Source organism: Talpa occidentalis, unplaced genomic scaffold (genome assembly GCF_014898055.3).
Source record: "Talpa occidentalis isolate TD23 unplaced genomic scaffold, MPIMG_talOcc4v2.1 talOcc4.8, whole genome shotgun sequence".
NCBI lineage: Eukaryota > Metazoa > Chordata > Mammalia > Eulipotyphla > Talpidae > Talpa > Talpa occidentalis.
Genome location: NW_023605194.1, coordinates 18,936,067 through 18,953,448, shown reverse-complemented (window position 1 = coordinate 18,953,448; position 17,382 = coordinate 18,936,067). Strand labels below are relative to the sequence as shown.

Here is a 17,382-nt window from a genome sequence, read left to right as displayed (position 1 = left end):
GGGTCCGAGAGCCCTGGGTTCCTGCACTTCCAGGCTGCCTAGGCCGGGCCTCTAGCCGGTCACGTGGTCATGCGGCCTTCCTGCCCTGGGCGGGGCCTCGGGCAGGCTCAACCTCGGCTAGCTGGCTACCGGGACCTTAGTCCGGGAGTTCTGAGACCCAGGAGACAGTAAGAATGCGGCCCCTCTTCTCCCGGTCCCAACCCTCACTACCGGCTCTCTAAACAGGCCCCCAGCCCCTCTCCGTGCCTCCCCAGCCCCCCAGAACTCTGGGGGGGGGAGGGGGTGGTTACCAAGGGAGGGGGGAGCTAACCACCGGCCTTCCCAGCACACCCCTTTTCACGTGCCCTTGTTACTAAGTACAAGCTTTTTTGTTACCCGTTAACCCTTCTTAAAGTGGCCGCCCCCCAGGAAACGGAGATCTGGAAAGACGTGCAGGTGAGAGCAGCTGGGCCTGCAATGGTGGGCTGGGGAGCCCTAGGCCTGTGCAAGTCCAGCCTACGCTGACCCAACCTCTTCCTCTCAGCACCCCCAAGGGCAGGGGCAGGGTAGTCTGGGCTTAGAACTTGCAGAAAGCAATAGCAGACCAAGGCCTGAAGGTTGGGGTGTGTGTTGGGACATTCAAGGGGACTTTCACTTTGCAGACACCAGCTCCAACTCATTCCTTTCCCCACCTCTTTTCACCTTTGGTCCTGGGTTAGGACTACTACGGACAGGTGCTGAAGAAATCAGCAGACCTCCAGACCAATGCCTGTGTCACTCCAGCCAGACAGGTTCCCAAGCACATCCGGGAAGCCCTGCAAAATGTACATGAAGAAGTAACCTTGAGGTAGCGTGCCCTGTCTGCCTCCGTGAATACCCCAGACTGCATCTTTCCCAAAAGATGATGCTGGTCAGTAGGGAATTGGCTGTCTCCCCCAATCCCTCAGGCTTCCTTGTCAATGGTAAAACTACTTTATAGCATACAGAGTCTGTTTCCAATGACCCCCTCCTTGCCAAAACCCCCTCCTCCCCAGCACTCCCCTTGCACTCACAGAATACATTGACATTCCTTGAACCTGACATTTAAGATTGTCCAGTTTGAGTCTTCCCTACTAACCTTGGCTTCCTTGATGCCCTATACTGCTCTAGCCAGACCTTTCCTTTCCTCACCGCCATCACACTGCTGCCCAGCATGCGCTTAACAATCTGGAATACCTTTCCTTTCCTTTCTACCTTCCAGAGCCTGCCCATCTAACACTTCACTGATGTCACACCCTGAAGCCTTCCCCAAAACTTGGGCACCCCCTTCCCTAAACCACTATAACATGTTCTGCCTGTGCCACTCAGTTTGTCAATAAATCATGGAAAATGTTTCCTGGGCCCGTGTTTTACCTCCCCAATTAGAGTATACATGTAGGAGACAGAAATCTTTTCTTTCCCTTCAATAGCTGTGATAGCGCTGGACCTGTGTTAGACATTAAGATAGTGCTCAAATGTATTATTTCATGGCTTACTTGTCTTAGTACCGGCACTGTGCCCAGCAATACAATGGTAAACAGCAGATAGGCGTGCCACCTTTCGGGGCCTCCCTGGTGGCGCAAGGGGTTAAGATGCAGCACTATGAAGCTATTGGCAGTCACTGCAGCGGTTCGATCCTTGGCCGAGGAGATGACCCACATGGTGCAGCTGACCTCTTCTGTCTCGCCCACTGTTCCCCTCAGCAGTGTATTTCAGTAGATCTGCCTGTTCTGCTCCCCACTCTATCTCTGGTGAATCCTCTAACCCCTCACACCTGTGGCTTACACCCCAGTTCTTATATATATAAGTAAATAAAAATAAACCTTAAAAAATTTGGAAAAAAAAAAAAAAAAAAAAAAAAAAAGGAGTCCCACCTTTCATGGAGCTTCCAGCTTAGTGAGGAAGACTAAATGCCTAAATAGAAATTAAATGAATAATATAAGAGGAAAAAGGAGTGAGGAAGAATTTATAAGATTTATTTCTAGAATCTTAATGGGAACAATTTGTATATATATATATATATATATATATATATACACACACACATATATACACATCTCTATAATTCTCTCTCTGTGTGTGTCTCTCTCTGTCTCTCTCTCTCATTTCCCAGGTATTACGGCTGTGGTATAGTGGTCCCGGAGTGTCTGGAAAACTGCTGGATTTTGGACCTGGGTAGTGGGAGTGGCAGAGATTGCTATGCACTGAGTCAACTGGTTGGTGAGAAGGGACATGTCACTGGAATAGACATGACAGAAGGTCAGGTGAGAATGATTTGGAAGACAAGGAAAAAAATCCTCAAAAGCATTCTTTTGGAGATGAAGTTGTTTCCTTCCAATTCCAAGGATAATTTCAGAAGGCTGCTGTTTGTGCCCTGGAGCTGCAAGTTTGACAATTAGGGCTTTTCTAGGAGAATACAGTCAGAAGTTTGATCTGATAAATGAATATCATGGTGACCCAAAGGAGTCTGATCTCTTCCTTTTTGCCATCTATCCTGAAAGATAATTTATTGAGTGAAGAGTCTCTTCAAACAAAATCCATGTATCAGGCAGGGAATTAATTCCCTATTGAGTTGTCAGGGGCTGTCATATTTCCAGCTTGCCCAGAGGAATTTGTATACTTGCTTATCCAAAATGATCTGGGGGAAGTATATTCCATTAGTAATAGGAAAAATTTTAAGACTGAAGTAGTATTTTTAAATGCTCATTATCAAATCTGTATTTTTTCTTCTTTTAGGTAGACGTGGCTAAAAAGTACATTGCATATCACATGGAAAGATATGGCTTCCAGACACCCAATGTGACTTTTGTTCATGGCTACATAGAGAAGTTGAAAGAGGCTGGAATCAAGAATGAGAGTTATGATATTGTTATGTAGGTATATCCTTATATGAATATAATCTGCTTATTGTTGGACACTGAAATGTCACCCCTTTTTGCTGGATTGATCCTTCTTTAGGGTGTTAACATGACTTCATAAAGGAAGGAAGGTGGTCTGAGCTGCTTGTAGCCCACTGATTGCAGAACACTCTTGCCTAAGGAACTTATTTTAAACTTAATCATGAACTGATGAGCTCCAAAAACCAGCAAGCTCACTGCACTGAGTCTGCTCATACAATCTCCACTGATCTGTGATCCTAAGTATTATTTTCATGGCCAATTTATAGGATTCTATGTTTCTCTCTTTCCCCCAAGCTGTGAACTCATATCCGAGTGACAGCTTTCATAAAGCTGCCTTTGAGGAATTTAGCCTGTTTACATGTGGCATAAGACATGCATCTGTTCCTAGATTTCATTTTGTTGCATGGTGAACATCAGGGCAGAAACAAATAAGAATTATGCCTGGTGTTTTTTTCTGCATACTCAAACTCACTCACAGTTTATTGAGATGTTAAACTCACTCACAGTTTATTGAGATGTTAAACAATGTCCACCTTCCTTGTCTTGGGCAAAAGTTGAGTGTGGAGAAGCAAGAAGAGAGGCAGGAAGAATGGTGCCTTGAGAAAATGGTGGGAACTATCTTTAAGAATGAAAGGATTTGAAGATCTCTGAGTAGTGTACAGATTTGATTGACATTGTCTCTATTCTTTTTAAGATCAAATTGTGTCATTAACCTTGTGCCTGATAAACAAAAAGTGCTACAGGAGGTATATCGAGTGCTAAAGGTAAGGAGGTGAGGGAGACAAGTGATGTGTAAACACTAGTGAGGGCAGACCCATCTATCATGTTTTTGCCCTCTTTTTTTTTAAATTAATTTATTTATTTATACAAGAACCAGGGTACAGGCTAGATGTACGGGAGGGTGAGAGGATTCACCAAGACAGAGCGGGAACAGAACAGGCAGACTGACGAAATACACTGCTGAGGGGAGCAGCAGGTGAGACAGGAGAGGTCTGCTGCGCTATGTGGGACCCTCGCCGGCCAGCTGGGATCGAACCGGTGCTGCAGAGGCTGCGGGCAGCTTCATAGCGCAGCGCTTAACCGCCTGTCCCACCAGGGGAGTTCCTTGTTCTTGCCCTATTAAGCTGAGTACTCAAACCTCTTTCATGTTTCACCAAATTAAAAAGGAGTATCGAGAAACGGGAATGGTAGGGGACCATTCTCTCAGGCTGTAAAAGATAATAAATCTGAGTCATGATTGTCACTGAACATATTAAAATATTTGTCTTGGGCCTTCCTGGTGGTGCAGGGGCTAAGTCTCAGTGCTATCAAGCTATTGCCAGCCACTGCTGGGGCATGAGTTTGATCCCAGGCCAGGGAGCTACCACATGGTGCAGCAACCTCTCCTGTCTCCTGCCTGGCCCGCTGCTCCCCTCAGCAGTGTATTTCAGTAGGTCTGGCTATTTTGCTCCGCATTCTGTCTCTGGTGAATCCTTGTACCTCTGAACTATACCCCCGTTCTTGTATGTACAAATAAATAAAATAAATATCTGAAAAAATTAAAATCTTGAAACTCCTTATCACTAATATTCCTGAGATTTTAAGGACAATATTTTTAAAATGTTATGCATAAAGATATAATATTACAAAATTTATATAATTTTTAAGAGGGAGAAGTTTATGAGTACTGTTTATTTTCTTCCATTAGTTACAGAAAAGCCTGGGGCTGCACGTGGTTCAGACTGCCTAAAATTTTTTTAAAGATTTATTTTTATTTATGCATACAAGAACTGGGGTATAGGCCAGAGTATGAGGGTAGAAGGGTTCACCAGAGACAGAGTGGGGAGCAGAACAGGCAGATCTACTGTAATACACTGCTGAAGGGAGCAGCGGGCGAGGCAGGAGAGGTCTGCTGCACCATGTGGGTCAGTTCCCTGTCCGGGGATCCAACTTGTGTTGCAGTGGCTGCACATAGTGCTTGATTGTGATGAGATTTAACCCCTTGCGCCACCAGGGAGGCCTCCAGACCAGATAAAATTTTAGGTAAACTGAGTATCTTTATTTAGGAGAGAGACATACACACACACACACACACACAACATAAATATATGTATAACACATATGTAACATAAACATATACCTAAAACACAAGTATATCTATTAACAGATTATTTCTTATTCTCCGTATTTGCCATTTACAAAGGCCTGATAGGCTACAAAAAGTACTTGAAACTGTAACATTTTCACCTTTTAAGGCAAGTTTGTGAAAAATAATTTAACACAACCAGATGTCATTATGAGTTTTCTGCTTACAGTATTTTTTATGTAAGAAACAACCAAAAATTGTTTTATAAAAGTCACCTCAGAACCAGAGAAGTAATGAAAGATTTTGAAACCAGTTTACTATTTAAAGGAAATTTTTTCCTTGTCTGAAATTCCAAGTGCTATTCATTATGTTTAGAGCCAGTTTTGCTTAAATGTGTCACATCAACCAGTTCCATCCTCTTAGAAGTTCTGCTTTGTGACCCATTTTATCCACCAGCTTATGTTTCTGGGCTTTCAGAAACTGTTCTTTTTTGTTGTTGTCTTTTTCCATATTTGATAGGTTTGTATTAGGAATTTCAACCAAAGTGATGTTGCTTTTGGATGTTGTAGAATTAATGGGATGGTGATTTTTTTTATTATCTTTGGCAATATTCAAACAACAATATTCATAGCAATCCCAAGATTAACTTCCACAGTTTATAACTTGGTTAATATGCTCTGCTTTGGGCCTCCCTGGTGGTACAACGGGTTAAGCACTGCACTATGAAGCAATCCACAGCCTCTGCAGCACAAGTTCGATCCCTGGCCGGCCAGGGAGCAACCCACATGGTGAAGCAGACCTCTCCTGTCTCACTCGCTGCTCCCCTCAGCAGTGTATTTCATCAGTCTGCCTGTTCTGTTCCCCACTCTGTCTCTGGTGAATCCTCTCACCACCCCGCATCTCTGGCCTGTACCCCAGTTCTCGTATGCATAAATAAATAAAATTTTAAAAAATATTAAAAAAAATGCTCTGCCTTATAGTTAGGTGTAATTGGAGGTGTTTGGGAATGTTTCTTTCCAAGAAATCTCTATTGAGAAGGCTTTGAGCTCACCATGTTCAGCTATCCTATACTGAAATGAAATTGGATTTAATGCAGTGCAAGGTCACTGGGGACTGCTGGTGGGGGCTCTGCCAGGGCAGGTGTGGTGCTAACATGTTTGGGACAGTCCTGAAAACCTATTTTATTACCTATTAGTATCTGAAAAAAGAATCTTGGCACTTGGCCATTGGCTGTAACTGTTAATTGTTCACAAAGGTCAGTTCAAGCACATCTGTTGGTTTTTTTTTTTTTTAATTTTTTTTTAATAGAGGCATGTTTTTATTTATTTATTTATTTATTTGTTTGTTTGTTTGTTTTGTTTATAAATGCACTGGGTACAGTCAGAAGCACAGGAGGGTGAGAGAATTCACCAGAGCCAGAGCGGGGAGCAGAGCAGGCAAAAGGACCGAAGTACACTGCTGAGGGGAGCAGCGGGCGGCAGGAGAGGTCTGCGCGCCATGTGGGACCCTCCTCTGGTGGCCGGGGAGCAGCCGGGGATCGAACCTGCGCCGCAGAGGCCGCGGGCAGTTTCGCAACCCAGCGCTCAAACGCTGCGCCACCAGGGAGGCCCAACTTCTGTTGGTTTTTAAAATTTATTTTGTCTCTGAAATTCTGTCTTTGCTATCTGAGACTAACATAACCTTTGTACTAAAATTCTGCCCTCTCAGCACGGTGGGGAGCTATACTTCAGTGACGTCTATGCTAGCCTTGAATTGCCAGAAGAAATCAGGAAACACAAAGTTTTATGGGGTAGGTATTTATTTGTTTGGTTTTATTGTAAGGCAAATATTGTGCAAGTCACAGCTCCATTATGCTGATATTCAGGATGAGACTTCATGATGTGGGAATACATGGAATTAGGTTGGAAGACTCAGTTTCCAGCATTCCTTCCTTGCCATTCCAAAGTGGCATGATCTTGGCCAATTTCATTAATTTGGTTGAGTCATTGTTTTCCCAACTGTAAAATGTAGAAAACAATCTGCCTTATAGGGCTGTGATAAGATTAATGTGAAAAATAAATGTGAAAAATACTTCGAAGGCTATAGTATATAGATGAGGGCAACTGTTCCACAGCTGATGTCCCTAAATCCCTTATGATCTTATCATTATTATATCTTTTATTCCTTTATGGCCATTTAATTTTTATTTATTGTAATTTTAAAAAAAGATTTATTTATTTATACAAGCACTGGATACAGTCAGAAGTACGGAGGGTGAGAGAATTCACCAGAGCCAGAGCTGGGAACAGAACAGGCAGACTGATGAAATACACTGCTGAGGGGAGCAACGGGCGCAGCAGGAGAGGTCTGTGTGCCATGTGGGACCCTCGCCAGTAGCCGGGGATCGAACCGGTGCTGCAGAGGCTGCGGGCAGCTTTGCAGCCCAGCACTCAACTGTTGCGCCACCAGAAGAGGCCCTATTTATTGTAATTTTAATGGAATCTCTGGACATGGAAGCTCAAAATGCATATATGTGGTCAGTCTGATTATAAAATAAGAAGTTCTTGTTTTTTAAAAAAAAGATTTATTTATTTATTTATACAAGAACCAGGGTATAGGCCAGATGTGTGGGAGGGTGAGAGAATTCACCAGAGACAGAGTGGGGAACAGAACAGGCAGACTGACGAAATACACTGCTGAGGGGAGCAGCAGGCGAGACAGGAGAGGTCTGCCCTGACATGTGGGACCCTCGTGTCCAGCCGGGATTGAACCAGTGATGCAGAGGCCACAGACAGCTTCACAGTGTGGCGCTCAACCACCTGCGCCACCAGGGGAGGCCCTAAAATAAAAAGTTCTTTTAAAATAAACTTTATTGGGGCCTCCCTGGTGGCGCCAGGGGTTAAGCACCACACTATGAAGCAATCCATAGCCTCTGCCGCACAAGTTCGATCCCTGGCCGGCCAGGGAGAAACCCACATGGCGCAGCAGACCTCTCCTGACTCGCCCACTGCTCCCCTCAGCAGAGTATTTCAGTCAGTTTGCCCCTGTTCTGCTCCCCACTCTGTCTCTGGTGGGTTCTCTCACCCCCACATCTCTGGCCTGTACCCCAGCTCTTGTATGCATAAATAAATAAATCTATAAAAAAATAAAATAAAATAAACTTTAGTTTTTCTTATTATACAATACTAGATGGATATTGTTTAAAAGTTAGAAAATAGAAAAAGGAAAAAACCACTATGAATCACACAACTTAGCAATAACTTCTTTAACATTTTAGTCCCTTTAGTTGTTTTTTTTCCCCTCTGTGTATATAATAAAATTGGGAGCACGCTTCTATCTAGAAATTAGTGTTCCATTTTTTAAGCATATCTCCTAAGACTAAAACTTTTTAAAATATATTATTTTAAAGATCTGTTTATGCATAAAAGAGTTGGGGTATATGCCAGAGATGCGTGGGGGTGAGAGGATTCACCAGAGAAAGAGTGGGGAGCAGAAAGGGTGGATCGACTGAAATACACTGCTGAGGGGAGCAGTGGGTGAGTCAGGAGAGGTTTGCTGTGCCATGTGGGTCGCCAACCTGGCCAGGGATTGAACTTGTGCTGCAGTGGCTGCGGATAGCTTCATAGATTGTGTCTTAATCCCTTGCGCCACCAGGGAGGCCCAGCATGCCCTGTTTTAACGGACTTTCTAGACCTTGGAAGGGGGGCAGGCAGGTCCTTTTTCTATTTCTAGGATCTTTTTTAAACTATCCTAAGCAATTGTATAGAGGATTAACACCATTACACCTAGTTGTACTCATCAGTCTGTGTTTTCTTTTAGGCGAGTGCCTCGGAGGTGCTTTATACTGGAAGGATCTTGCCGCCCTTGCCCAAAAAATTGGCTTCTGCTCTCCACGCTTGGTCACTGCCCATCTCATTACAATTCAAAACAAGGAACTAGAGAGTGTGACTGGTAAGAAACAACAGCGGGGGCTATTATAACTGCACCCCGAATGGTTAAGATTTGATTAACGAGTATCTACTCAGTGACTCTCTTCAAGAGAGACCTTGTGTCATCTAGAAATCTCTAGCTTGTCTCCTGTTCAAGACAAACTGCTCACAGTTGGAATTTAATAAAGTACTTTACAGACATTCTTTCAATAGAGTGAAGTGCTCCAAAAGACATTTGTTGGCATGCAAAGATGAAAATCATCTTTTAAATATGTACCCTCTTCATCTGCTGAGTAGACCAGTGGCTATTGGAGTGGTAGAGATGAACTGTGAACTAATTGTCTTTTTAGGTGACTGTCGTTTTGTTTCTGCAACATTTCGTCTCTTCAAACTCCCTAAGACAGGACCAGCCAAAAGATGCCAAGTTATTTACAATGGAGGACTCACAGGACATGAGAAAGAACTAATATTTGATGCAAATTTCACATTTAAGGTAAATAAAACATTCCATGACTTCTGGCATTCTTTTTCTTTTTTTTTTTTAGATATTAGATTTTTTAAAAAGATTTATTTTTTATTTATTCAATAGCTGGGGTACAGGCCAGAGGCGCGGGAGGGTAAGAGTATTCACCAGAGAAAGAGTGGGGAGCAGGACGGGCAGACAGACCGAAAGCATTGCTGAGGGGAGCAGCGGGCGCCACAGGAAAGGTCTGCCACGCCATGTAGGAATCTCCCTGGCTGGCCAGGAATCGTTCCTGCGCTGCAGAGGCTGCAGACAGCTTCACAGCACTGCGCTCAACCCGCTATGCCACTGGGGAGGCCTCAACTTCTGGCATTCTTACTACTCTTACCATTGTTCTAGGTATCTTTTCTTAACCTTGCATTGCTTCTCACTTCCCTGATGCATGTGGGCATGTGTGTATGTGTGTTTTACTGACTTTTTGAAAGTAAGTTGCAGGCATTATGATATTTTACCTTAACTATTTTAGCATGTATAGCTTAGGAATCAAATGTTTTCGATATAACCATAATAATGGTATTTCAGTTGTTTAATTGTGTCATGGAATCAAGGGATTGTTTGTATTTAGTGATGACACTCACTGATTTTTCTTCTACTTTTTTGTAGAGTAGGCTTTGTTTTCTCAAAATGGAAAAGTAGACTTTGAGAATAGAAATCTTGGTTTGAATCCTGTTTTTGTTATTTATTACTTGGGTAAACTTAAATCACTAAAGTTATTTTATATCCAGTTTGTTTCAGTGTAAAAACAGGGATCATAATATCCTCTGCAGAATTTTTAGCATGATTAGCAATATTATTAGCAAAACATTGGTATATACTGGGAACATAGTAAATAGAAGATGGAAGAACTTATTGTTTCTATTCTGATTTTTTGGTTCAAATTGCATCTTCAAATCTCCTAAATGGCCCCTGATACCGTTGAACCATTGATGCTTCTTCACTGATGTGTTGTTCCTTGAATTACAGCGTCAGGGTGGGAGGGGCCTTTGAAACCTTCCATTTGGTTAAAAAAAAAACTTTCAATAGCAGAATATTTAAAGCAAAATTGTATTTAAAACACCAATATTTAGTATACAATGCATTGCTTTATATAATTCCAATATAAAAAGAACAAGAGCAGAGTTTATCCAATGAGAGCAGGCTGGTGAGCCCAGTCTCCTGTGCTTACCCCTTATTCCCAAGGTGTGGGCCCTATACATACCTTGGGACATATCAAAAACCACTCATTTAAAGTCCCCATTTCAGTGACGAATAAGGTGTAACTCAGAGAGCAGTGATTTTACATCTGTTTGGAGAAGGGACTAGACGCTAGAATAAGGAATATCTTTTGCCACTATAGAAACAGTGATTATGACCCTGGATTGTTTCATCTGGAAATGAGCATGAAACTAGCATGTGCTTTTTCCTGCTATCTTTCAGGAAGGTGAAATTGTTGAAGTGGATGAAGAAACAGCGGCTATCTTGAAAAATTCACGATTTGCCCAAGATTTTTTGATCAGACCAATTGGAGAGAAGTTGCCAACATCTGGAAGTTGTTCTACTTTAGAATCAAAGGTTTGTTTGACTTTCCATTCCCTGTCCTCAAACAGAGGTCCGCTTACAAAATTGTTATGCTTGCCACAGACTACTAAAGCAGGAAAAAACTGTTATTCATTTACTTGGCTACCATACTTTATTTCTAACATATTTGTACCTATGAAGTGAGTTGATTTAACTTGATAGCTTCTTCTTCTCAATCCTGACAGTAAGTCAGAGATTCCTAATCTAGTGCATCCAAAAACAGACTTCAGAACATCCATGATCCCCTTGAAATGAGAGCGTGTGTGTGTGTTTGTGTGCGTATATATTTTCTTGGGAAAGAGTCTATTACTTTCATCAGGTTCTCAGAGCAGTTCAGATACAAAAAAAGGTTAAGAACTACCATGGAAAAAATTATTCAGATTCTGCATAGATATTTTAAAGATTGTCTTCCAGAAAGATTGTACCACTCCACATGCCTACCTACCGTGTATGAGAGTATCTTTTCCTTGTACTCTTATTAACATTTGATATAATTTTCTAAATTTTTGCTTGTCTGATAGGCAGAAAAATAATTTGCTGTTTAATTTTGAATACATTGAACTTTTTGGTATATTTATTGACCATTTATATCCATTGTTGTGAACCTCTTTGTATGATTCCTTTCACCATTTTCTATTAGAGGGGTATTTGGCTGTTTTTAAATTGTTCTGTATAAGATTGTCTACTATATGTTGTAAGTACTTTTCTCAGCATGTCATTTATCTTTTTATTTGTGCTCTTTTCCCCTTAAGTAGATATTTTCAGTTTTTATGTAGTCATTTCCGTTATGGTTTCTGCCTTTAATATTATGATTAGAAAGACCTGCTTTATGTGAATATCATAAATTTAATTATATTTCCTTTTAGTACTTTAAAATTTTGAGGTAAATCTCATGTGACACAAAATTCATTATTTTAACCTTTTTAAAGTGTACAAATTAGTGGCTTTGGGTACTTTTACAAAGTTGTGCAACCATCACCACTATCAGTTCAAGGAAACTTTCATTACCCCAAAAAGAAATCCAGTACCCATTAAGCAGTCTTTCCACAATTTCCCCCTACCCCAAGTCCTAACGACAATTAATCTGCTTTCTGCCTCTGGATTTGTCAATTCGGGGCATTTCATGTAAGAGGAATAATTACTTGGCCCTGTGTGTCTAGCTTCTTTCTTCTTAACATGTTTTCAGGATTTTTCCATGTGTCAGTACTTTATTTCTTTTTGTAGCCAAATAATATTCCATTGTATGGATATACCACCTTTTGTTTACCCACCCATCAGTTGATGGTCATTTGGGTGGTTTCCTCTTTTTGGTCATTATGAATAGGATTGCTGTGACATACATTTACATGTGCTTTGTGTACCATTTGTGTACTTGTTTTTACTTGTGTGTCATTTGTGTACTTGTTTTTACTTCTTTGGGGCCCATACCTTGGAGAGGAATTGTTGAGTCATATAGTAATTCTACCTTTAACCTTTTGAGGAATCACCAAAGTGTTTCCACTGCAGCTGTACCATTCACATAGCTGCCAGCAATGTACAAGGATTCTAATTTCTTTATATCTTTGCCACACTTGTTAGTTTCTGCTTTGTTTTGATTGTAGCTATCCTAGTTCTGTGTGAATTGGTATGTCATCATGATTTTGATTTTGATTTCCCTAATAACTAATGTAAAATTGAGCTTCTTTTCATACACTTATTGACCATTAGAATATTTTCTTTAGAGAAATGTTTATTCAAGTCCTTTTGATTTTTTGATTGGTTTATCCTTTTGTTATACAGTTGTAAGTGTTCCTTATGTGTTCTGGATACTAAACCCTTACCAGATATATGATTTGCAAACATTTCATCCATTCTAGGCTTTGTCTTTTTGCTCTTTCGATAGTGTCCTTTCATGCACAAAAGTTTTTAACTAATGAAAAACGTTTTTAACTTCATTTGATCTTAGTCAAAAGGCCAAGAAGCCATGATGATGAAATCCAACTTACCTAATTTTTCTTTGATTGCTTGTACTTTTGGGGCCAGAACTAAGAATTGATTGCTTAATCCAAGGTTATAAAATTCTTCTAGTAATTTCATGGCTTTGTTGTTGTACAAGAGCTGGGGTACAGGCCAGAGATGTGGCCGGGTTGGGGGGTGGGTGGTGAGAGGATTCACCAGAGACAGAGTGGGGAACAGAACTGGAAGACTGACTGAAATACACTGGTGAGGGGAGCGGCGGGCAAGTCAGGAGAGGTCTGCTGTGCCATGGGTTTCTCTCTGGCCAGCCAGGGATCGAACTCGTACTGCAGAGGCTGCAGATTGCTTCATAGTGCGGTGCTTAACCCCTTGCGCCACCTACTGCATAAGTCAAGCCCAAGCTAAGTACAGGAACCTCCTTTAGAGCAAATTCTTCAGCACTTTACTATCATTACTCTTCTGTTTTTCTGAAAAGGCGATTTTTTGGAAAGTAGAAATTTGACTTCTGACTTTTTAGCCCATTGAACATTTCATATATGTGTTGTTGGTATTTTGAAACCTTGAGAGTTCATTGATAAAATCTTGCTGGTCAGAATCAGTGTTTATTTTGGAATTTTTCATTACTGCAATTCTGTAACTGGTTTCCTGAGTACTGGCTCCAGCATTCTCAGAAGAGAACAGCCACAAGGACAGAAATCTCTCCTCTGGCCATAGTGTCTCTGGCTATAAAAATAAATATGTTCACTGCTGCAGAAGGCCATTTCTTCCAGCATAGCTCCCCTGTTCTTCCTGTGAGCATTGGGGGTCAAGTGCAGGCGGGTTCTTGAAGTCAGATATATGAATGTTAACATTCTGCTGGTTTATCCCAGCAGTCTCCTGTCTTCTCTGCCATATTTCTTTCTGTCTACAGATACGCCAAATCTTTAGATAGGTTCCAAGTTTTTGAAATGGGAGTAATTGACACTGAAGGAAGAGTAAAGAATGAAACAGCTGTGTGTCCTAGAAATATAACCTTGTGCTTTTGGAGGACTTTCTTATCTTTTTCATGGTAGACCTTTTATGATAAACCCTAGAGTAAAGTGCAGGCAGGTGGCGTGCAAGGAATTGCTCTTACGTCTTCCCATCCACTGTTGCAACAGAGGAAGAAAAACTGTAACTTTTACTGAGGATTGACTTAGTAATCACTGTTGTTGAATTTCTTTTTTTTTAAATTAATTTATTTATTTATACAAGAACCGGGGTACAGGCCAGATGCGTGGGAGGGTGAGCAGATTCACCAGAGTCAGCGGGGAACAGAACAGGCAGACTGATGAAATACACTGCTGAGGGGAGCAGCGAGAGGGACAGGAGAGGTCTGCCGCACCATGTGGAACCCTCGCCGGCCGGCCGGGATCGAACTGGTGCTGCAGAGGCTGCGGACAGCTTCACAGCGCGGTGCTTAACCACCTGCGCCACCAGGGGAGGCCCTGTTGTTGAATTTCTGAGAGTTGCCTTTTTCTTTTTTCTCCTCCTCCTCCCTCTCTAATCCTGAACAACAAAATGTGTTTTGATATTAAAGATACATGATTAGAATTGCAGCATCTGAAATGGTGCAGATGAGATTTGTGCTGTGTCCAATTAATAGTAGTGGGACTGATAACATGCACAATAGTAATGCAGAGGATCTAATCTTTATCGTACAAGGCATCCCACCGTGTGGTCCTTACAATAACCCTGATTATCCTCACTTTACAGATGAAAAAACTAAGGCTCAGAAAGATAAATTTACCAATCCAGGTCACACAGCTAGAAAGTGGTGAATTTGAACTCAGATCTGATTCTAGAGGTGACATTATTAACCAGTAGGCTGTGCCACTCTATACTTTTCACAGACTCATAGGACACTGGTGCTGGAAAGGATGGTATGTTCACCTTTTATTCAAGTTTTGAGATGTTAGGGCTGGCAGCATGCATTTGGAAGTGGTATTGATGTCAGGACATGAAATGGGAAGAACAAGTTTCCTGGGTGAAAAAGAGGAGAGACTAACTCTTTTGACCCGGCCTTCCAATGTACACAGAGGAGGAAATGCAATGGCTATGAATGCCTGGTGGTAGAGCCCAGCATAACTAGCCTTCTTCCAGACTTGGACATGCCCTCCTGGATGCTTGCCTGTTAGGGAGTCTACATGACTTCTGCATTTTGGAATGGTGGAGAGTGTGAGCCAGTAAGATCAAGGCCACGAGTAAAGGAAGTGGCCATTAAGTCTGTAATTTCATGAACGGCAGAGTCAGTGCGTGTCTCCTACACCCTTCTAGTTGCAGTGGCCAACAGAAAATAGTAAAACTATAAATTTATGCTCAATAAATTCATTATCAACTATGTAAGGTAGCTTGTTCATGCTCTCAATGTCCTACCTTTGTGCCTAGTTTCTATCTGGCCCCATTGGCACTGCTGTTGGAGACATTTCACTTGGAGGTGAAAGAACAAAAATTAAAGACTGCATCTTGTCTTTTGAAAATTCTACTTACACTGCCCTACAGTCTTTCTGGCCATTGTTGACAATCTCATCATCTGAACATCAGCAGTTGCTATTGGTGTCTCTAATGCCTAGGATTTACCGTCTTGTCTTGCTCACATATTTCTGGAGACTGGAGTCAGAGAGAGAAAGCAGTCTAAGCATTTCAGGGTCTCAATTCCAAAAGGGTAAAAGGCATATGCAAATGGGAATCCCATAAGAGAAAACAAAGTGAAATCAATTCTCTTGGCCCAAGAAGCACCACCTTTTAAAAGTTTTAAATGAAGTTTATTTTGAAAGTAGTAATTGATTTAAAATTTCAGGAAAATGTGCCCAGCTTTATGTAACTGAACGACTGCTACTATTCCCCGGAGCTTACAGAATTTTAAAATTGTATCTCACTTCTAGGTAAATCAATGTAAAGCAAGCTGATATATGTGTTCAGGTACATCAAAAGCTTTAACTTGTGCTCCCATTTGTTTTGCTTTTTGACAGGATATAATCATGGATCCATTCAAGCTTGCAGAGGAATCTGACAACATGAAGTCCAGATGTCCCCCTGATGTTGCTAGCAGCAGCTGTGGCACAAAGAAGTGCTGTTAAAACTGCAGCAGATCAATAGATAGCAGGCGGGAGACTAAGGAATGTGTTGCACATGTCTCTTAACCTGCTTTTCACCTAGTACAGACCATACGAAAGAATAAAAGGCAGAAAGCCATGGTGTTCTAGGTCACTGATAAAAATCAGTGATTTATATTTAGAAGGTATTAATGAAGATTCATGCAAATCACTTAAAGACCTCTTGAGCAATTTTTCTGTTTCTTGCTTACGTCAAAGTTCTGCCGCCACCTAGTGGTCAGACATGGAAATGAGAAGCAGTGTTACTGCTTTGGCTGACAGTGACCTTCAAGAAAGGCTTCAGAAATAGCAGTTGGTAGAGAGTTTCAAGAAAAATTCTGACCTGGCAGCACCTTTTGGACTTTTACTACGTATTCTCATTAAATCAGGCTCCTACTAAAATCATGCTAATCATGCCAAGAGATTGCCAAATCATAGTGGGTATGAGTGTTCTTGAAGTAACTGGTCTTTTAAACCAACTTTTAAAATTGTAATTAAATGAAAACAAATGATAATAATTTTTTTTAAAGATTTATTTATTTATTTGTTTGTTTGTTTAATTATTTATACAACCACTGGGTACAGTCAGAAGCACGGGAAGGTGAGAGAATTCACCAGAGCCAGAGCGGGGAGCGGAGTAGGCAGAAGGACCAAAGTACACTGCTGAGGGGAGCAGCTGGCGGCAGAAGAGGTCTGCGCGCCATGTGGGACCCTCCTCTAGTGGCCGGGGAGCAGCCGGGGATCGAACCAGCGCTGCAGAGGCCGCGGGCAGCTTCGCAATCCAGCGCTCAACCGCTGCGCCACTGGGTAGGCCCGATAATAATTTTTTTTATCTCAGTTTACCCTAATGTATGCCAGTATATTCACTGTGTAGTAAATTCTAACTGTATTGGGCCTCCCCGGTGGAGCAGCGGTTGAGCGCTGGGTTGCGAAGCTGCCCACGGCTTCTGCGGCACCAGTTCGATCCCCGGCTGCTCCCGGCCACTGGAGGCGGTCCCGTATGGTGCGCAGACCTCTCCTGCCTCCCGTTGCTCCCCTCAGCTCGGTCCTTCTTCCTGCTCTGCTCCCCGCTCTGGCTCTGGTGAATTCTCTCACTCTCTCACCCTCCCGCGCTTCTGGCTGTACCCAGTGCTTTATAAATAAATAAAAAATAAAAATTAAAAAAAAGATACAGTATTACAATACTGACATTTATTTTTTTTATTTTTTTTTTTTTTTTAGAGGCATGCTTTATTTATTTTATTTTTTTGTTTGTTTTGTTTATACATGCACTGGGTACAGTCAGAAGCGTGGGAGGGTGAGAGAATTCACCAGAGCCAGAGCGGGGAGCAGAGCAGACAGAAGGACCGAAGTACACTGCTGA

General features: G+C 41.9%; 1 protein-coding gene across 1 annotated transcript; it reads left to right on the top strand.

Moving 5' to 3' along the window:
- Nucleotides 1-127: 127 nt before the first annotated feature.
- On the top strand, nt 128-16,681 carry LOC119233473 (arsenite methyltransferase). The gene is made up of 11 exons (XM_037495853.2): nt 128-167; nt 395-435; nt 699-826; nt 2,111-2,261; nt 2,734-2,870; nt 3,592-3,661; nt 6,670-6,751; nt 8,761-8,892; nt 9,221-9,363; nt 10,810-10,944; nt 15,897-16,681. Coding segments are annotated over exons 1-11 (1,128 nt in total). The 5' UTR covers nt 128-166; the 3' UTR covers nt 16,005-16,681.
- The last annotated feature ends 701 nt before the right edge of the window (nt 16,682-17,382 follow it).

What these genes read in the sequence shown, in the direction of transcription:
- LOC119233473 (XM_037495853.2), top strand. An exon ending in GAGAGTTATGATATTGTTAT is followed by an intron (nt 2,871 to 3,591) that starts GTAGGTATATCC and finishes ATTCTTTTTAAG; the next exon opens with ATCAAATTGTGTCATTAACC. An exon ending in ATGCAAATTTCACATTTAAG is followed by an intron (nt 9,364 to 10,809) that starts GTAAATAAAACA and finishes GCTATCTTTCAG; the next exon opens with GAAGGTGAAATTGTTGAAGT.